Here is a 17570-nt window from a genome sequence, read left to right on the forward strand (position 1 = left end):
CCTATGAACAATTCCCATGATAACACTGATGTCTTTACATTTCTTTTATAATGAAATCAATAGCTAGAGATGATCTAGTATTAAAATTAACCTCCTAGTACAGCAATAAGACTTACATTCTCTTTAAACTTGAAATGAACATAGAAAAGGGAAATAATTGGGCTAGATCAGTAACATTTAAAAGCAATTCTAAGAAGTAGATGAATAACTCTGTATCCTTTACAGTAGTATTTAGAGGGCTAAAGAAAAAAAATAGCTAAAAAAAGTAGCAGGTGGCACAGCGCATATAGTACTGGCTTTTTAGTCAAGAACTTTAAATTCTGCCTCAATAAACCTACTAGTTATATTACCCTAAACAAATCTTTTAACCTTAAAATCAGTATAATAATAATAAAAAAAAAAGATTTCCCAGGATTATAAGGATCAAATGAGATAATATAATTTTAATGTGTTACAGAAATGCTATAGGCTTTGTTATTACTATTATTATTCTCACTAACATATATATATTTTTTTTTTAATTTTTTTTTTTTTTTTTGCCCAGGGTCACATAGCTAGGAAATGTTAAACGTCTAAGGCCACATGTGAATTCAGGTCCTCCTGACTTCAGGACCGGTGCTCTATGTACTGCACCACCTAGCTGCCCCTCTCACTAATTTTTTTCAACTCATAAAGCAACAGTATGTGGAAAGTAATAAAATAAAACATAGAAAAATTGTTCAAAACAAAATATTCATAACTATTATTGAAATGAAAATAAGAAGCATAAATTTATATTTAAAAACCATTGGCTGAGTTTTCAGTATTTACAAAAAATTAGTATTTGCCATGGGAGCTAATAGCACAATTTACAACACTGTTAAGTTACAGGTTCCAATATTTTAAACCCCTCCCAAAATAATTTTATATATGAAAACTCAGGTCACTAGAATTCCACAGGTATAACTAAATCATATTCATTCTAGAATCATTGTCAAGTTTTATATAAGTTTGCCAGGACAAAAAAGCACCAATACTGTATATTCTCTGTTTTAATTTAACGTAATTCCAAAATCAGTAATTTAAAAATAAAATTCATTTCTCTGTTTTCAGTTGCATACCTTGTCAATCATTTTCCGAGCTTCTACTTCTTCACTGTTGGGATTTTCCAGTTCAATGGTATAGGTGCCCTTGTCACTTTGATCATCATCATTGTCCCTTTCAGAAGCAGCAGAAGCAGGCTGAATTTTTAATTTTTTATCTATCTCTTGGCTTGGTCTATGCCCAAGGCTGCCTGAACTTCTTAACAATGACGTTTGTAGGAAAGGTATTGACATTGATGGCTCTTCTGATTTCTGTTTTAATAGTTTTCCATGTAGAACACCATGCCCTGCTCTGTGTCGCGCAGAGCTAGTCTGTAAAGAAAAAGAAACTACTTTGGCATCTGCTGATGTAGGTTTTGCTTTCTCAAGTTTTGCATGTGGTGTTGAATAAGGAGTTTCCTGACACAAGGCTCCTGCACTCTGAGTAAAGGAATATGATCGTCTTTTTCTGGGATTGTCTTCAAAGAATTCAATCATAAAAGCAGTTTGACTTACAACAACTTGTTCTTGATGTTTTTCTGTGGACTGGGCCTTCTGATGTAGTTTTTTCTGTTCTGTGTGGTGACGCCTTAAATGTTCCTCAAGAACTGCTCGCTTACTACAATGCCTGTGTGCTCCAGCATTTTCTGAATCGCTCTGTGTGCCATCATCATGTTTATTTCCTACTGACACAAAGAAAAACATATCATGATGCTAAGATGGGGGAAAAAAATCACACATATACCATAAACAAAAAACAGAGAAGTCTTGTTTTTTTGCTTTGATTTTATTCAAGATTTCTATGTTCCCTTCAATAAAAGGTTCTGCATACTTGCATCAAATTTAATACTTAAAATATTCTAGTTCCTGTTAGCCAAACAATAATATACTTTACAAACCCATCAAAAAATACATCAATACAATTATTTATTTTCACCTAAATTTCAACACTATAAATTCTTAATCATAATTTGTTAAAAAATAAAAAATAATCCATAATACCATATCATCTATACTGTTTTGTATTTAAAACTATAATAAAAAAACACCTTTATTTATATATTGAGTCTATTTAAATAATCAAATAATTCTAAGAAGAACTAAAAGGAAAAATTATTTAATCACACAAAAATGATAAATGCTTTCATACTTTGAGTAATAGGACTCCAATGTTGATTTTTTTAAATTTGACTTTAATTAACTTGCTAAAGCTAAAGTTAAACATTATAACTTTAGTGTAAACTTACTCTACTGAACAATAAACATAGGAAACTTTTATGGTATTATCTAGAGCCATATATAATAGATATCAAAGTACTTTTTATGAAGACAAGAAAATTAGGTAACATAGAAGAGTGTTAAGATTGAAAGTCTGAAAGATTTAAATTCAAATCCACTCTCCAAATCCAAATGACACTCAACAAATCATAATCTTTCTATTACATTTTCTTCACCTATAAAATGCAGATATTAATTAGCAACCACTTTACAGAATTGTTATGAGGATAAAATGATAATATAAGTAATAGGACTTGAAAACATACTATAAACATGATAGCTATTAACATTATCATTTGTCTTTATAAATTATAGCAAGTAATGATAAATTACAACATGAAAGGGCAGAATTTCAATTAAAAGGAATTAAACATTTATTTTTAGTACTGTGCTACCATTCCAAAGAACTGCTAAATTTTCAAGGTATTTACATCTCAGAAATCAGCAAACTAGTAAACAGTATAAATCAAGTCTTGTTTTATTGTTTGGTTAAATGACTACAGACTTCAGGAAATGATGGAAAAAATATTACTAATGCAGATTAAACTTAAAAGTATATTTGTGTGTACATCCTTCTCCCTGAAAAGTCAGTTGTTAAACATTTAACACTCTTGGTTACTTTTATTCTTCCAAAAAGTTTGGAAACTAATTTGTAGCATTATCTTGGGTCACATTAAAGAAATATACTGTGCAAGATTAGGGAATATTAACCAGAGCAAAACCACATCTATAAAGATCAATTATGGACACTCCATTTTAAGTGGGAAGTGGAGTGCCAACAAAACTGGGGAAGACTGACAAAAACCTCATATATAGATGATGAGATTTTGAAGTCAGAGAATCTAAGCGGTAGAAGGAGGAAGGATATTTAAGAAATGAAGAACAGAACAGAAAGATGAGGAATGACAAGTGAGGAATCACTGAATTCTAGTGGAGGACAATAAAGAGGAAAAAGACTGGAAAGGTAAGAAGGGGCTAAATTATAGAGAGCATTAATAGGTCAAAACTAATCTTAGTTTTTCCTGCTTAATCTTGGAGGCAATAGAAAAAAAAAGGAGCTTACTGATTAGGAGAAGACATAGTCATGGCCTAAACATTAGGAAGAATACTTTGGCAACTGAGTGAAGAGAGAATGGAGCAGAAAAAACTTTAATTCACAGAAACTGACCAGAATGCTGTGATAATTCCTAAGCAAGATGATCAGAGTCTGCACAATGGCACAAGAGTGGAAAGAAAAGTCATCTATAAGAAATGTTTGAAGATAGAAACTCATGGGATATGGATATGTGGATGAAATATAAGGAATCAAAGACTGACACAGCCTAAATAACTTTGATGGTGATGTCTCTGAAAGTTGAAATGAGGAAAAGGAAAGGGTGTGTGTGTGTGTGTGTGTGTGTAAAAATATCAGGATGGGGTGAGTTTAAGATGTCTATAGGACAACAGTTCAAGTTGCCCAACAGGTTGCTGGAGATGAGATATTAGGACAGTAGAAATTGATGAGATACTCAACTGCACGGATAATTAATGGATCCATAGAAACTGATGAAATCACCACATGAGATAGTATAGAGGGGAAAAAAGCTTCATGGACAGACTCTTGGGGGCCATCCATAATTAGTGGGTGTAACTTAGATGACGAGCCATAGGATTGGAGAAGTCAAAAAATGGGCAGGAAGATGATCAGATTAAGAGCAGTGCCACAAAAACCTATAGAGAAAAGAGTATCAAAGAGAAGAGAATCAAAAACTCTCAAGATCATAAAATATGATAACTAAAGGAATTGGGGTAGATGGCAAAGAGAAGACTCAAGGAAAGACCATGCTCTCACAATCCCTTGATATCAATTCCTCTTCTCTTTTGTTTTACTCTAGTCTCCATTGTGTGTCCCTTATTCTCTTCCAGGGTAAGTCCTTGTCTGAACCCATTCCCTTACATCTACTCTAGCAGATCTGTCCACATGGTGATCATCTTCCATCATTTTTAATCTCAATCTACTATCTCCTTTCCTGTTACCTACAAACAAGTACAAGCATTTCATAATTTTAATAAAACACCCTTCACTAGACTCTACTAATCCTTTGAGCTACCATCCTTTATCACTTTTCCTTTTCTCACTAAAATCCTAGAAAGCTATATATAGTTGTCTTCTCTTCCTATCTTCTCACCCATTTTTCAGCCCCTTGAAATTAGGATTATGACTTCCATCACTCAACTGGAACTGCTCTCTCAAAAATATATTTAATTGACAAATTTAATGGTATTTTCTCAGTCTTCATCTTTCTTTTTCTCTCTGCAATACTAGCCATTAGTTACCACACTATCCTTGTGGACAGTCTCTATTTTCATGTGCTTGTCCTTGGACTATTTTACCAAAACACCATCTACACCCAGGACTGTAACTGTGGGTGTATCCCCAGCCTCTTTCCTAGTCACTCTTCTCCTGATACTATCTCTTGAAGATTTCATTAGCTACCCCAAGTTTAATAATCCCCTTTATGTTGATATCTCTTAGATCTAAATGCCCAGTCTCAGTCTCTTTCCTGAGCTTAAGTTCCATATCAGTAACTCAATATATTCAAAACCAAAATAATTATCTTTCCTTCCAAATCATCCTTTCTATCATACTTCCTTCCTTCTTTCCTTCCCTCCTCCCCTCGCCCCTCTCTCTCTGAAAATTATGGCTCCTTATTTTATCTATGATAATTTGCTTTGCATTAAGAGCCCTTCACAAAATCCCAGCCACTCTTTATATTACTACTACATCATACTTCTTTTCATGCACATTATGGTCTAGCCAAACTGATCGTTTTATGGTTCTTCAAAAATGGTGCTTCCATCTATCATCTATGTGCTTTTTGAAGGCAACAAATATATACTCTCCAATGACAGGGACGCAGTCCCTTCTCACCTCTACATCTTAAAATTCTTGGTTTTCTTTAAAACTGAATTGAAACAATGAATTCTACATGAAGCCCATACCAATCTTCCTAACTGCTGAATAAAAAACAGAAATCAAAATTAACCAGCAACAATTATAGAACGAACATGAAACTTTATAACTGATATCACAGGTTGTTTGTATTTAGTTATGTTTTAAAAGTAGTCTACATCTTTAGAACTGAAAATAATAACTCGAAATAGTGAAATTCTAATTTTTTCTGTTTTTTTTCAAATTGACAGTTGTAAAAAGATAATCTTTGTTCTAAAGGCATTGTACAGAATTGAAATTTTGTGGATTGTGGCAGAAAAGGCCCTAGAATGCAGTCAGTGGGATATGGGCTCAGATCTAAGTTTTTGCCACAACTTTGGGCAGATCATTTCAATTCCCTTATCTATAGTCATAATGTATTATGAAAATGTGGGTTATTATTTAGTTCACCTACTTCATCTAAATATATGGAAACTGGGTGATAGAGCTTTCCTAGAGGCCTAGAAATTAGGTCTTCTACTCCCAAGTCTAGTGTTTACCTTCACCAAATCTTAATTCTTCCTCAATTATTTGGGTATCTCCATCAGTCTTATAAGCAACAACTACAATATTTATAATTTCTTTTGAATACAAAACACTACATAAAAATTTTCAAAAAAGAAAGTTTCATCTCAATACCAATTAATAGAAATATTTACTTTTCTTTTAGAAAAACTAAAAACTTAACTGTCCAGATAATGCACTAACTTAATGGGTTTTCTGGTCACCAAAATGTTACTAAAATATAAATTCAATGTGCAGTACACAACATTCTTTTTATAAATAATTAAAAAAAAAACCCAACTTTATCAATGGTCCTTCCTTTTGTTATCCCCTACTATGATAGGTATCGATTCAGATGTCTGACTTTCTGGCTTTATTCAATTCAGTGGGTGTTAAGAATCACCCCCAACAAAATTTCCTAATTGTAATTTAAAATTAGAAGAAAACTAATTTTAATGATTGAGGTTTCATCTCCAAATATTTTTAAATAGAGTTGTTATATATTGATTTATATCCAAAAGAAAACCCCCTAAATAAGTTTTTTAAAAAATAACTCATCATTAAGCACTTATATTACATGAGTTTAATAACAATAAAACTGTTTTGTTTTATCTTTTGGGGGAAACTATTTTGAGCTTAGGAAAAAAAGTATGTATTCCCAAGTCAAATGGGGATTACTTTCACAGGTTTTTCTTGAACTTAGCTGTCAACAACAGAAGTAATAAAGTAATAAAGGATTTTTTAAAACAATCCTAATTTTCCTTTCTAGTCTTTTTTTCTTCAAGATAACTTATAACCTTGATATTAGCTAGAAAGCAGAAGTATACCCATCTCTTAAGATTGTGATAGTAAAAGATATCAAGTCAGCGTGGTACAAAAATAAAACTAAACTGTCAATTATAACATTTTCAAACATTTGTTAAACTCATCAGTAATTACTTAGCTCTTTTATTTAAGTTTTGACAGTGGTTTTATGCTGGTTAATGATATAATTTAATAATTATAAGTTTTAAACTGCAGATCTAATAAGGAACAATTTAAAAACTTGGTAAAAGCAACAGAGATGATAACCTGATAATACTGCTATTTTGTATCATTTATACATATATAATAATCTCACTTTGCCAAACCTATAATGATTTTTTAGATAACTAAAGCCTATTCTTTGAAGCTAAAACTTTTAAAAATATACTTTGATGAAAAATCCTATAAAATATATACATACTATGATATCATAGTATAAACTAGCCGCTAACACAATTAGTCTTTTCTTGGATCAGTTATGATTATGAACTTTATTTCAGTAGTTGAAATACCAATGGTCATGTCACCGAAGACTTAAAATAATTTTAAAAGGAATCAAATTATCTCATGGTAATACACAAATATATGACAGTCATATATTTATGATCTTTCTCCTACTCTGACCTCATATAACATTTTCTGTGATCCTCTTTTATGTACTTATCAAGTACTAAATTAGTATCTACTAATTTATAATACTAAATTGTATCATGTCCTCATTCCTAGATGAGGTTAGTGACCAATTCTTCTCTAAATGTTGTATCTCTTCTAGCACATAGTAGGTACTTGACAAATATTTATTTTGCCTTTCTTTTTACCCTCAGTGCTCAGCACAGTGCCTTGAAAATAAAAGATGCTTAATAAATGCTTGCTGAATTGACTTGGAAGTGAACCAGTCTTATGTGGGGCCAGTAGAAAAAGGCGACATGACAGCCTCCTATTCTTCCATCAAACTGGCAGAACTCCAATGGACAATATTTTGTGTCCTGGTTAATCTCACCTAATAGTGAAAGTAAAATTATAATACATTATAAATACTCTGAAATATAGCAAGATAAATACAATATATTGTAAGACTAATACTATTTATTTTCCAATAAAATTCATGATACTTAAAGATGGTTTTAGAAATAAAAATCATCGTAGTAAAACTCTCCAGTTAATCCCAATTAGATTTTACTTTGTAAACATTTAAGTAGCAAACCAAGAAATAATCAATTGGATAATTTGGTTGAACTATGCCTGTATTTCTATTGTAAAATCTACCTACCTTTCACTAGTATTACATTTATAAAACATGAGAAGCATCTCACAAGCAAACATCTAAATATGTGAATCTGCATTCATATAAAATATATTTTATAAAAAAATTAGGTAAAGATAGTATCTATATTTCCATATATAATTCTGATTTTTAATAATTAATATCCATTTGAATATACTAAATAGTAGTCATTTTTATAAATATGTAATTCTTATACTATATCTAAATGATTTAAAATCTCATCCAAAGCCTAGATATATAGGAATTTTAATAAAAGTATTATAGTACCACCCCTTAATTCTGCTTAAATCCTTCACTTCCATCATTTTTTTACTTTAATTCTTTAATACTTTACTTTAATACTTTAATTCTGATGAGAAATAAAATAAGTATGTTGAATAATATACAAGTCAACTGACATCGGCAACTTGGTTTTCACAAGAAAATAGGCAGTATGATCTCAAAGTGTTGAGATCTGCGTACAAATCTCACTTCTGATAGTTAATGATATTTAACCATGTTGAACAAATAATTTAACTTTTCATCCTCCTCCAACAATTCCCTAATATTTTAAGTTGTTAAACAGTCACTGATCTTAGTGGAAGGAATTTTCTTCCCAGTATATACTACTGAAATCACAGAACCAGACCTTTCCTACCTTTCTGTCCTTTCCCCCCAAAAAAAAACAGAAAGGGAAGGGAAAAAGTAAATAAAGGCAATTTACTATTAACAATTGTAAAGTTGGATGATGACTGTTGCTTGCTTTTCATGTTAAACAGAATTAATAGAAAACTTTTATCTACCATATAATAATTCACACAACAATACATATTATGCTCACTTCAAGATCATTTAATTTTCTTTACCACAAAATAAGAACTGAGGGGACTAACTTTACCTTTCAACCTTTTCAAGTAAACTGGAACATCACTTTTAATACTTTTAGAGTCCTCCTCTGTTCCTTCCCAAATCATTCGAGGAGGATTATTCTGTGCCAGCCAGTCAGCAACTTTATTTTCTGGTGCCATCATTCCAGTTTGAATTCCAGGAAGATCTTGAGCTCCTGAAGGAGAGGACTTCTTTGACTTATGGCGCTGATCAGGAGTAAATTTTGTCACATGGTCTCTAATAGTTACTTTGCCTGGGGCATTATCATCAAATTCAATAGTAAATGAAGCATGCCCTGCACCTGCTGCATGGGAGCTTTGTATGTCTTTTGTGGGAATTTCATGAATGGTGCTCTCTGTTATTTGTGATGGCTGCTGGAATTCTTTTGTAGGGATTTCAAAATAACTTGGTTCCCTACAGAAAGGATAAAGCACTTCTTCATTTGTAGTTGCAGATTGTTCCTCAACTTGTTTGGCATTTATGCTGCATCCTAATGAGAAAAATAAAAGAAAATTCAAAATATTGGGGAATTTCAGGGAATTTATAGGAAATCCTGTAAAGACCACTTACCTTTAAAATCCAAAAGACAAGGAATCTGAATAGAAGGTCTGAGCATATAAACTCAGAAACTATTATTTATATCGGGGAATGAACAATACTGAAGAAAGACAAAACTTGTTTGGTTAAGAATGCCAAACTAAGTGAATTCTTTCTTGTGGAATTATCAAAACTTACACATTATATCCAGTTTAAGTAAGAGACACATGACACAAAGCTAAGAAAAACAGGCCAATGATGGGCATGTCACTGTTAATCTTATGCTTTTTTCCTCTTTGAATTAGAATTCATCAAAATGCAATGGAATAGAATTGGAATTTTCAATTTAGATGAAAATGCTGCTTAATAACTTCACTTTGGGCAGGTATAAAAAGGAATTAATTTTTAAATAAAGAATGGAAAAGATTTTTGTTAAATTTTTATATGCAAAGGTAAATTCAAAGTTGAGTATAATTTCAAAGGACAAAAGACATATATATGAGAACTCAAACATGAAGTCAATATATAAAAGATGTTTTAAAAGTTATCCCAATGAACCATCCTGCTTTATCATTAAGGAGGCATTACTTTGATAATGAATGACATGTGAAAATTATTTTGAGGCATTAATTTGGCATTTTATTGATTTTAAAATAATTTCATGTATTTTAATCAAATATAATATAGCAAAATATAAAAGCACTTATGTGTCTTCATTTGCCTGTAGCTCAAAAATCAAAGAATTTATGTGAAAATATAGTAAAAATAGAAAATTATACTGCTAGCTGATTTCTCCTCAAGAAAACTGAGCTTAATTTCCATACAGCAGAATGGTTATGTATGGATGTCACCATTTCAAAGTAAAGCGGAATTATAAAATTTAGCTCTACTAGTAGTCAATAACAAAGAATAAATAAACTTGTGAATACTAGTTCACTGTTGCTATGGAAATTAAAATGATTTAGATTTAGATTTCTAGACAATATTAAAAAAACATATTTTGTGCTCCAAAATTAACTAAATTTAATTATATCTTAAGGTCAAAGATGCAAAACTCAAAACACACAAAAAGCACAAAAGTGCTTCATTATTCAGCAAACAAAAAAAAAAAAAGTATATCCTAATAAGCAAGATAGTGGCAAAATAATTTCTTCCTATTTGTCTGAAGGAAATTTCCACACTTTAAGAAGATTTAGCTCTATGTATCTATCCCTATCCCATTCAAAAGCAGAACTCAGAAAAGAAAAGGCACTGAATACAAACTAAATGTTTTCAGTCATTTTTCAACTGGGGAGGTATGTGGTATAGTGCAAAGGATGCTCCATTTACAATGAGAACACCTGGTTCAAATCTTGGCTTTGGCATCTAAAATCTCTGTGATCTTGGATAAAGTTAAATAACCTCTCCAAGTTACCTAATCTTTAAAAAATAATGGAGTTGGACTGGATAACCTCTAAGTCACTTTCAGATTAAAAATCCTATGATTCAAGTTCAATTCTATCAATACCAAAAAAGAAAAATTTGTCTTTTTAAATTTTGTTTTTGTTTAGTTTAAAAAATTTAGTTGTTAACTGTTTAGTTTTAAAATATTCTAGAGGGTGATGATGTTAAATACTAGCATTGGTTTCTTCATAAAAATATTCAAAAAGTAGATACCTTTTGATTATAGGATAAAATTTAATACCAAGTGGATGAATAAGGCAGCAATATATAACTTTGGATGTGAACAATTTTAAAGATTAGAAGGTTACTACTAAGAAAGAAGATCTGCTGGTTTAAAAGAAAAATTTCAAATGGAAAATAAAAGAAAAATATGTAATATTCATTAATAACAAGTTATTATTATAACATGTAATATAACATGAATATTCATGTAATTGATAATGAAAGGTTATTTAAAAGGCCCATGACAGAAAAAAAAAAGTGTATTTACATATTATTGGAAAGTATAAAACCAATTTTAAAATGGCAAGTGTCCTTAGGATGAAAAACTAGTTTAATTTACTAGGCGAGGTTCTAGAACATCAAATTCTAAATCAAGGAACACTTGCTAGCTGTAGTAGTTTTTAAAAAATAGAAATTTTTTTTAATGCGAATGGTAAAAAGTTTGACAATCTGAAATAAAAATGTTGGGGCAGCTAGTTGGTATAGTGGATAGAGTACTACTAGCCCTGAAATGAGAAAGACCTGAGTTCAAATCTGCCCTCAGACACTTAACATTTCCTTGCTGTGTGACCCTGGGGCAAGTCATTTAATCCCAATTGTCTGGGGGGTGGGGGGGGGGGAAGAGGGGTATTTCCCTGGCAATTACACTTTTTCAATACGAATAAAAGCTAAAAGGAGAGGCAGCAGCATGGCTTACACATACTATAGACTATAGGAAAGTCATTTAACCTTTTAATATTTTAGGCAACTAGTTAATATAACATACAAATGAATTGCATCGATAGAGTAAGTTGCTATAACAGGAAAATAATTTTTATACAAATAAAGATATTGAAGATATAGCCCAGACACATTTAAGCTCATTAAATTCTACTCTCAAAGGTAAATTTTACTTATTAATGTATTTAAACAACATTTATTTAATTGTTTCAGTGTATTATACTTTTAGCTAAGTCAAATTAGTCTATTGGTGTGAAAACAATTCACATTTCTTAGAATGAATGCCCCATGAGGAGGACGATTTTATTTTCCCTTCCCTTTGAACCCATAGTGTCTGACACATAATATAGGATCAAAATAAATGTTGACTGAATTACTGACATTTCAATTCCAACACATGTTGTACAAAAACAGTAATGTCAGCCTTATTCACTTGCATTTATCTTACCTCTTTGCTTACAAAAGATCTTTATGGGATCTGCTATAAGTTTGGATTTCCTGCCTTTAAAAACAATTTTTGGGGCAGCTAGGTGGCACAGTGGATAGAGTACCAGTCCTAAAGTCAGGAGGACCTGAATTCAAGTCTGGTCTCAGACACTTAACACTTCCTAACTATGTGACCCTGGGCAAGTCACTTTACCCCAATTGCTTCAAAAAAAAAAAAGTTTTTTTTTTCTTTCAGCCAGAATTTGGACTATATATTTGGTCAATGTGCCCCCTATCTCTGATTATTGGCATTACATGTTCTAAGGTACAAGTTCTTGGCAATTCCAAACTATCCTCATAGCCCCCCTTACATTTTTAGTCAGAATATTAATCCAAATATTTTCTTTATCAGAAATTTATTCTACATACATAATAGCATACACAAATGACCAATATAGAAAGAATCAGCATAAAATTACACTTAACACTAAATAACAAGTTAAATGGGATTTATTTCAACTAGAAATGAATCACAATTCTCAAAAATTTGTTATGGTATAATCAGAGTTTTAGAACTCATATATTTACATTATATTTTTCCTTTAAAACACATGAAACAGATTTTCAATAAGAAAATCATTCTTCCATTACTATTTATAATATTGCACATTTGTTCTAGAGCTAGAAAGATAAGGAAAATAAAAGTGGAAGAAGTATCGAGATTAGCTCCTTAACAATGCTACTGTCTAACCCACTCAAATGGTAAGGAATTAGTTCTAGTATGGAAAAATCTAGATTGCTATCATATTTGAGATATAGGCCAATTTTCAATTTTTTCATGTATTTATTCACTCACTTTTTAAACTAACATTTAAGGATTTCTATATAGTATCAATCACTTCTAACATTACTATGTATGATTCTCAAAGGTAGGAAATTTTTTTTTGTCTTTCTTTGTATAACCAGCACTTAGGACAGTGTCTATCATATTATAGTTAATAATGTTCAGTTAGAGTATAGTCTGCTTTATGAAGTCAAAAATAAAGACACTAGCTTCTTTGTAAGCTTCCTTTTTTCTGAAAGATGATTAGAAGATAATCTTTCCTCTGGTTCTCCTTAATAAACTTTTCAAAAGTTGTCAAACCTCAAAATAATTCCTCTCACTTTTCTATTCCTTCAAAGGATTATGAACACCAGCTTAATATATAATATTGTTTAAGTAAAAGCCACTCATCTAAGTTTTCCAAAACAGAAAATAACTAAAATAGATGTTACAAAATTCTTTTATGTGGCATAGCACAGCACTCAATAACATAAATAATAATGATAATAATAACTCAAATTCATTTAAACTTGTACTACAGGCAATTCTCTCAGATCCTAAGTTGCAAGGAAGGTACTGACCTAAATTGTTAGAAGGTATTTTCTCATCTGGAATTCCCTATCCTAATGAAATAACAGGTCCAGGCTCTACCTCTCTATTTATAAAGCTCCCTATAGTTATAAAATTTTTAAAATATATTTTTAATTAATTCTCAAAACAACTTTGTGAACTAGGCAGTTCAAAGATTACTGTTCTCAGTTCACAGATAAAGTTAAGAGACGTTCAATTAATCAACCAATGTTCTGAATTAATTAATTAATGTCCTGAAGTGATCGGGCTAGAGCTAAAAATCAGGTATTGTGACTTTCAAATCTAGTCCCTTTTCCATCTATGTAACTGCGACAGAAATACCATTTATTGAGGGGAAAATAGGATGCAGAATTTGAAGTCAGGAAGATTGGGATTTTAGCTTTAGCTCATGTGACCATGAGAAAATCACTTAATCTCTCTGGATCTGTCTTTTCCTCAACTGTTAGCACTTATCTCACAGTGCAATAAACATTAAGAGAATGGTGCAAGTATGTATGAACATTCTTGTCTTTTCTGTACCATTAAAATTTATCATACAATTGTAAAATATGATCCATATCTGAAACACTGTTTTCAGTTCCTAGCCACTACTCCCTGATGCCCTTGACATGTAAATGTCATTGAACATAAAAGATGCAACCATATTCGCAAAGACCTGTGTACTATATAAGCTAAGTGCAATATAATGAAAAGAGCACTGAACTTACAAATATGGACCATTATTTTAGGAAGATGCTTAAAGCAATCTCATAAAAGCACTCTAGACTTTCTTCATTCTTCTGTTGTTCATTTCACGTCTTGGTTCACTTTCTATTTGCCGTCTGTTCAAAATATTTATACGGTTATCGCCATAGTTTTTCTACTTCACTGTATAATAATCTAGACAGCTGACAGTTTTATCCACTTTTTGTGGTACAAAGGCCAAAGTTTTTGAAATGATTATGGATCTTAGGAAATTATGCCACATGCTGCAAATAGCACAATGTCATCTACAAAAAGAAGCATCTGAAGGGCCTCAGCACCACTATATGGAAATCCTTCTCTTATTCCTTGATTAATTTCCAATGTGTCAGAAGTCAACACTTTTGGTGAACATTTCTCTCTCTTAAGCCTTGATATTAATAACCAGTGATTACTACAAAGTTATCTCTGTTGTTATAGCTCTTAAAGAATGTTGTGGGTTTTAAAAAATGATTTGATTCTGCTATACGCATGAGTGATTCCTTGTTGGGAAAGTCTTTTTTAAAGTATTATTTTCTTGAGCAAGGCAAAAACTTTTTTATAGTCAACAAACAGTGAGTTCTTGCATCGTCTGTACTGTACAGTCTATTGTACAATTTTTAAAATGTGACCCATCGTAGAATAATGCTTTCATTTGAACTCCTAGCTACAGCTCCCTTCTGATTATATTCAACAAAGATGTCTTTGATGGTTTTCAGATTACGTGTATATATTTGAGGAGATTGAAAAAATGGACATATAGGTTAGTAGTTATTGATATTCTCTAAGTCATCTTTTTTGGAAATATGGTCTAATACATTTCACTACTCTTTAGGGTTATGTAAAAGAGGAACATAGCTAGAGAATGAATACTTCAGTAAACTCAAAATTGTGCCATATTTAGTATGTACCTTTGATCTTGTTTAGTGACTTTTCCTATTCATTTTTTTTCCTTAGTCCAATATCATCTTTTTTTTCCAGCAGCTCATCTGGGACTATGATGATAGAATATAAAGATTTGCAGACTCTACTGTCTATAGTGGTGAAAAGAGTTTAAAAAACACTACATATTTTTCCATTTTTCATTGCCTTTCCAGTTTCATCCCTAAATATCCATGTGACAACACTGTTTAACTTAATTTCTAATTAAGCTTTCTTTAAAATAGTTTTCCTTCTACTGTTTCTTGCTATTTATGAGGCAATACCACTCATTATCTTCCATCATCCTTTATTTTAAGATTTCACATACAAGTTTATAATCTACACTATTGCTATCCAAAACGTCTATCTCTTTGTCTGGCAAAAAGACCAATTATTTGTAGATGAGGTACTTTTTTTCTCCTTACTGTATTTTAATTACATCTGTTAAACTCCTCCAGAAACTGGTTTTAAAATGAATGGATGAAAAAGAATTCATCTCCTCTATATGACAGATCTTGTATCTGGTGCTGAGAATGCAAACATAAAACTGACAACTGACATCAAGGATTTCAGTAATGGGGAAATAGCATATACAAAGAAGTATGTAACAACAAATACAAGGAAGTAGAAAGGGAAGGGAGTTTTAAAATGGAGAGTCAAAAGCAATGTAAAATGGAGCCATAGTAGATTGTCATCTTTCCAATGGCAAGATTAGTACTGACTTGATTACTGTTTTAAGAGGCACACACATAATGGTAAAGTAGAGAGCAAGATGCTAAAGAAGGCCTAGATTTTCTGGGAGATGGCTGTCAAAGAAGCATGTCTGGGAGTCCTCTAAATATTGAAAATTAAAATGAATTTGCACTGAACAACTATCAAAATTCTTTCCTCCTTCCATTTACTTTTTTGAAACAACTTATTTATATAGGTCAGAGATGTTTTAATTTAAGCATATCATATGATTTTCTCATTTTTATTTTACAAAATATGAATTACATTTTTGTTGTGTATAACATTTCCATATTAATCATTTTGTATAAGAAGACTCAAATAAAGAGAAAAAAATAAAAGCGTACAGTCTGTGTTCAAAAAATATCAATTCCTTCTCTAGAGGTGGATAGTATGCTTCACCTCTGAGATTATCTTGAATCATTATGTTACTGGCAAGCACTAATACATTCACAGTTCTTCAACAAACAATATTGCTATTACTAGTTCAACATTCTCTTGTTATGTTCATTTCATTATGCATCAGTTCATGTAAGTCTTTCTAGGTGTTTTTTAATAGCACAATGATATTACATTACAATCATATATCACAGCTTGTTTAGCCATTCTCCAATTGATGTCACCCCTTTGATTTTCAATTCTTAATCACCACAAAAAGAGCTGCTATATTTTTATAAAAAGGTCCTTTTCCCTTTTTTAGGGGAAGTATTTGGGATATACACCTATCAGTAAAGTTTTATTGTCCTTTAGACATAATTCCAAATTGCTTTCCAAAATAGCTGTGTCATGAACAATTCTTAAGTAAAAATGCAACATAAAAATTAGTCATGTTAAAATTAAACATGACTCAATTACACAATATTTTAACCACAGCAAATATTTTAAATATCTCTAAAATACTTACAGAATAGCTGGCTGTTCAGATAGTAAGATTACATACAAATTATACCTGAATTTTACAGTTTTGTAATACAACAGTTCTTTAAAAAAAATATATACATATGTATGTATTTTTTAATGATTTAGAGCATGGATCATTTAAAATAATTTAAATTCTCTAGCTTAAAATGAAATCATATTAAACCAAAGCAAAAGGATAATAATTATAGTAAATCACTCTAAAAATTTGAATTTAAATATAATTTCGAGAAGCATCTATTTTTTTTGCTGCATTTCTACATCAATTATACAAGAAACTCCAAAATTCATAAAATTTGAAATCGTTTTACCTGAAGCTCCAGTATCATTGATTTTTTCTTCAGGTTTCCCATCTTGTTTGAAAGCATTTTCTTCATCAGCTTCATCATCACCCCACCAAGATGGCTGTCCATACAATGGAGTACCACGGGGCATAGCAGAAAGATCTAGAGACACATTCAAAGGTTAGAAATTGAACTCTTAAAAAAAAAGAAAGAAATTGAACTCTTTTGCCTATTTTAAAAAATAAATAAAATATAACCTAATATAAAACACTAAAAGAGCTTGGGTGCTTTATTTATTAAGAGCAGAATCAAGCTATGACCTTGTAGTTATATTGTATTATAAATTTAATAGCATCCTATTTTGAACAGACTTTATTTAATGTGAATATGGTCAAATATTTGGAAATTCTATTTTTCTTGTTCTCAAACTGGTACGCAGTTAAATAATACCATCTGCTAATCTCGG

The 17570-nt window shown here is 31.1% G+C and overlaps 1 protein-coding gene across 15 annotated transcripts in view; it reads right to left on the reverse strand.

Moving 5' to 3' along the window:
* CEP170 (centrosomal protein 170) overlaps positions 1-17570 on the reverse strand; it is a 174279-nt gene that overhangs the window by 67796 nt on the left and 88913 nt on the right. For 9 of the 15 annotated variants that reach the window (XM_031968531.1, XM_031968532.1, XM_023502038.2 and 6 more), the window contains 3 exons: positions 17132-17266; positions 8781-9260; positions 1101-1747 (listed from right to left, as the gene is read on the reverse strand). In XM_031968531.1, the coding sequence (XP_031824391.1) occupies positions 1101-1747; positions 8781-9260; positions 17132-17266 (1262 nt within the window). The remainder of the gene's footprint in view (positions 1-1100; positions 1748-8780; positions 9261-17131; positions 17267-17570) is intronic. The other 6 variants (XM_023502042.2, XM_031968535.1, XM_031968538.1 and 3 more) reach the window with 3 other exon arrangements.

Source organism: Sarcophilus harrisii, chromosome 4, assembly GCF_902635505.1.
Source record: "Sarcophilus harrisii chromosome 4, mSarHar1.11, whole genome shotgun sequence".
Lineage (NCBI taxonomy): Eukaryota > Metazoa > Chordata > Mammalia > Dasyuromorphia > Dasyuridae > Sarcophilus > Sarcophilus harrisii.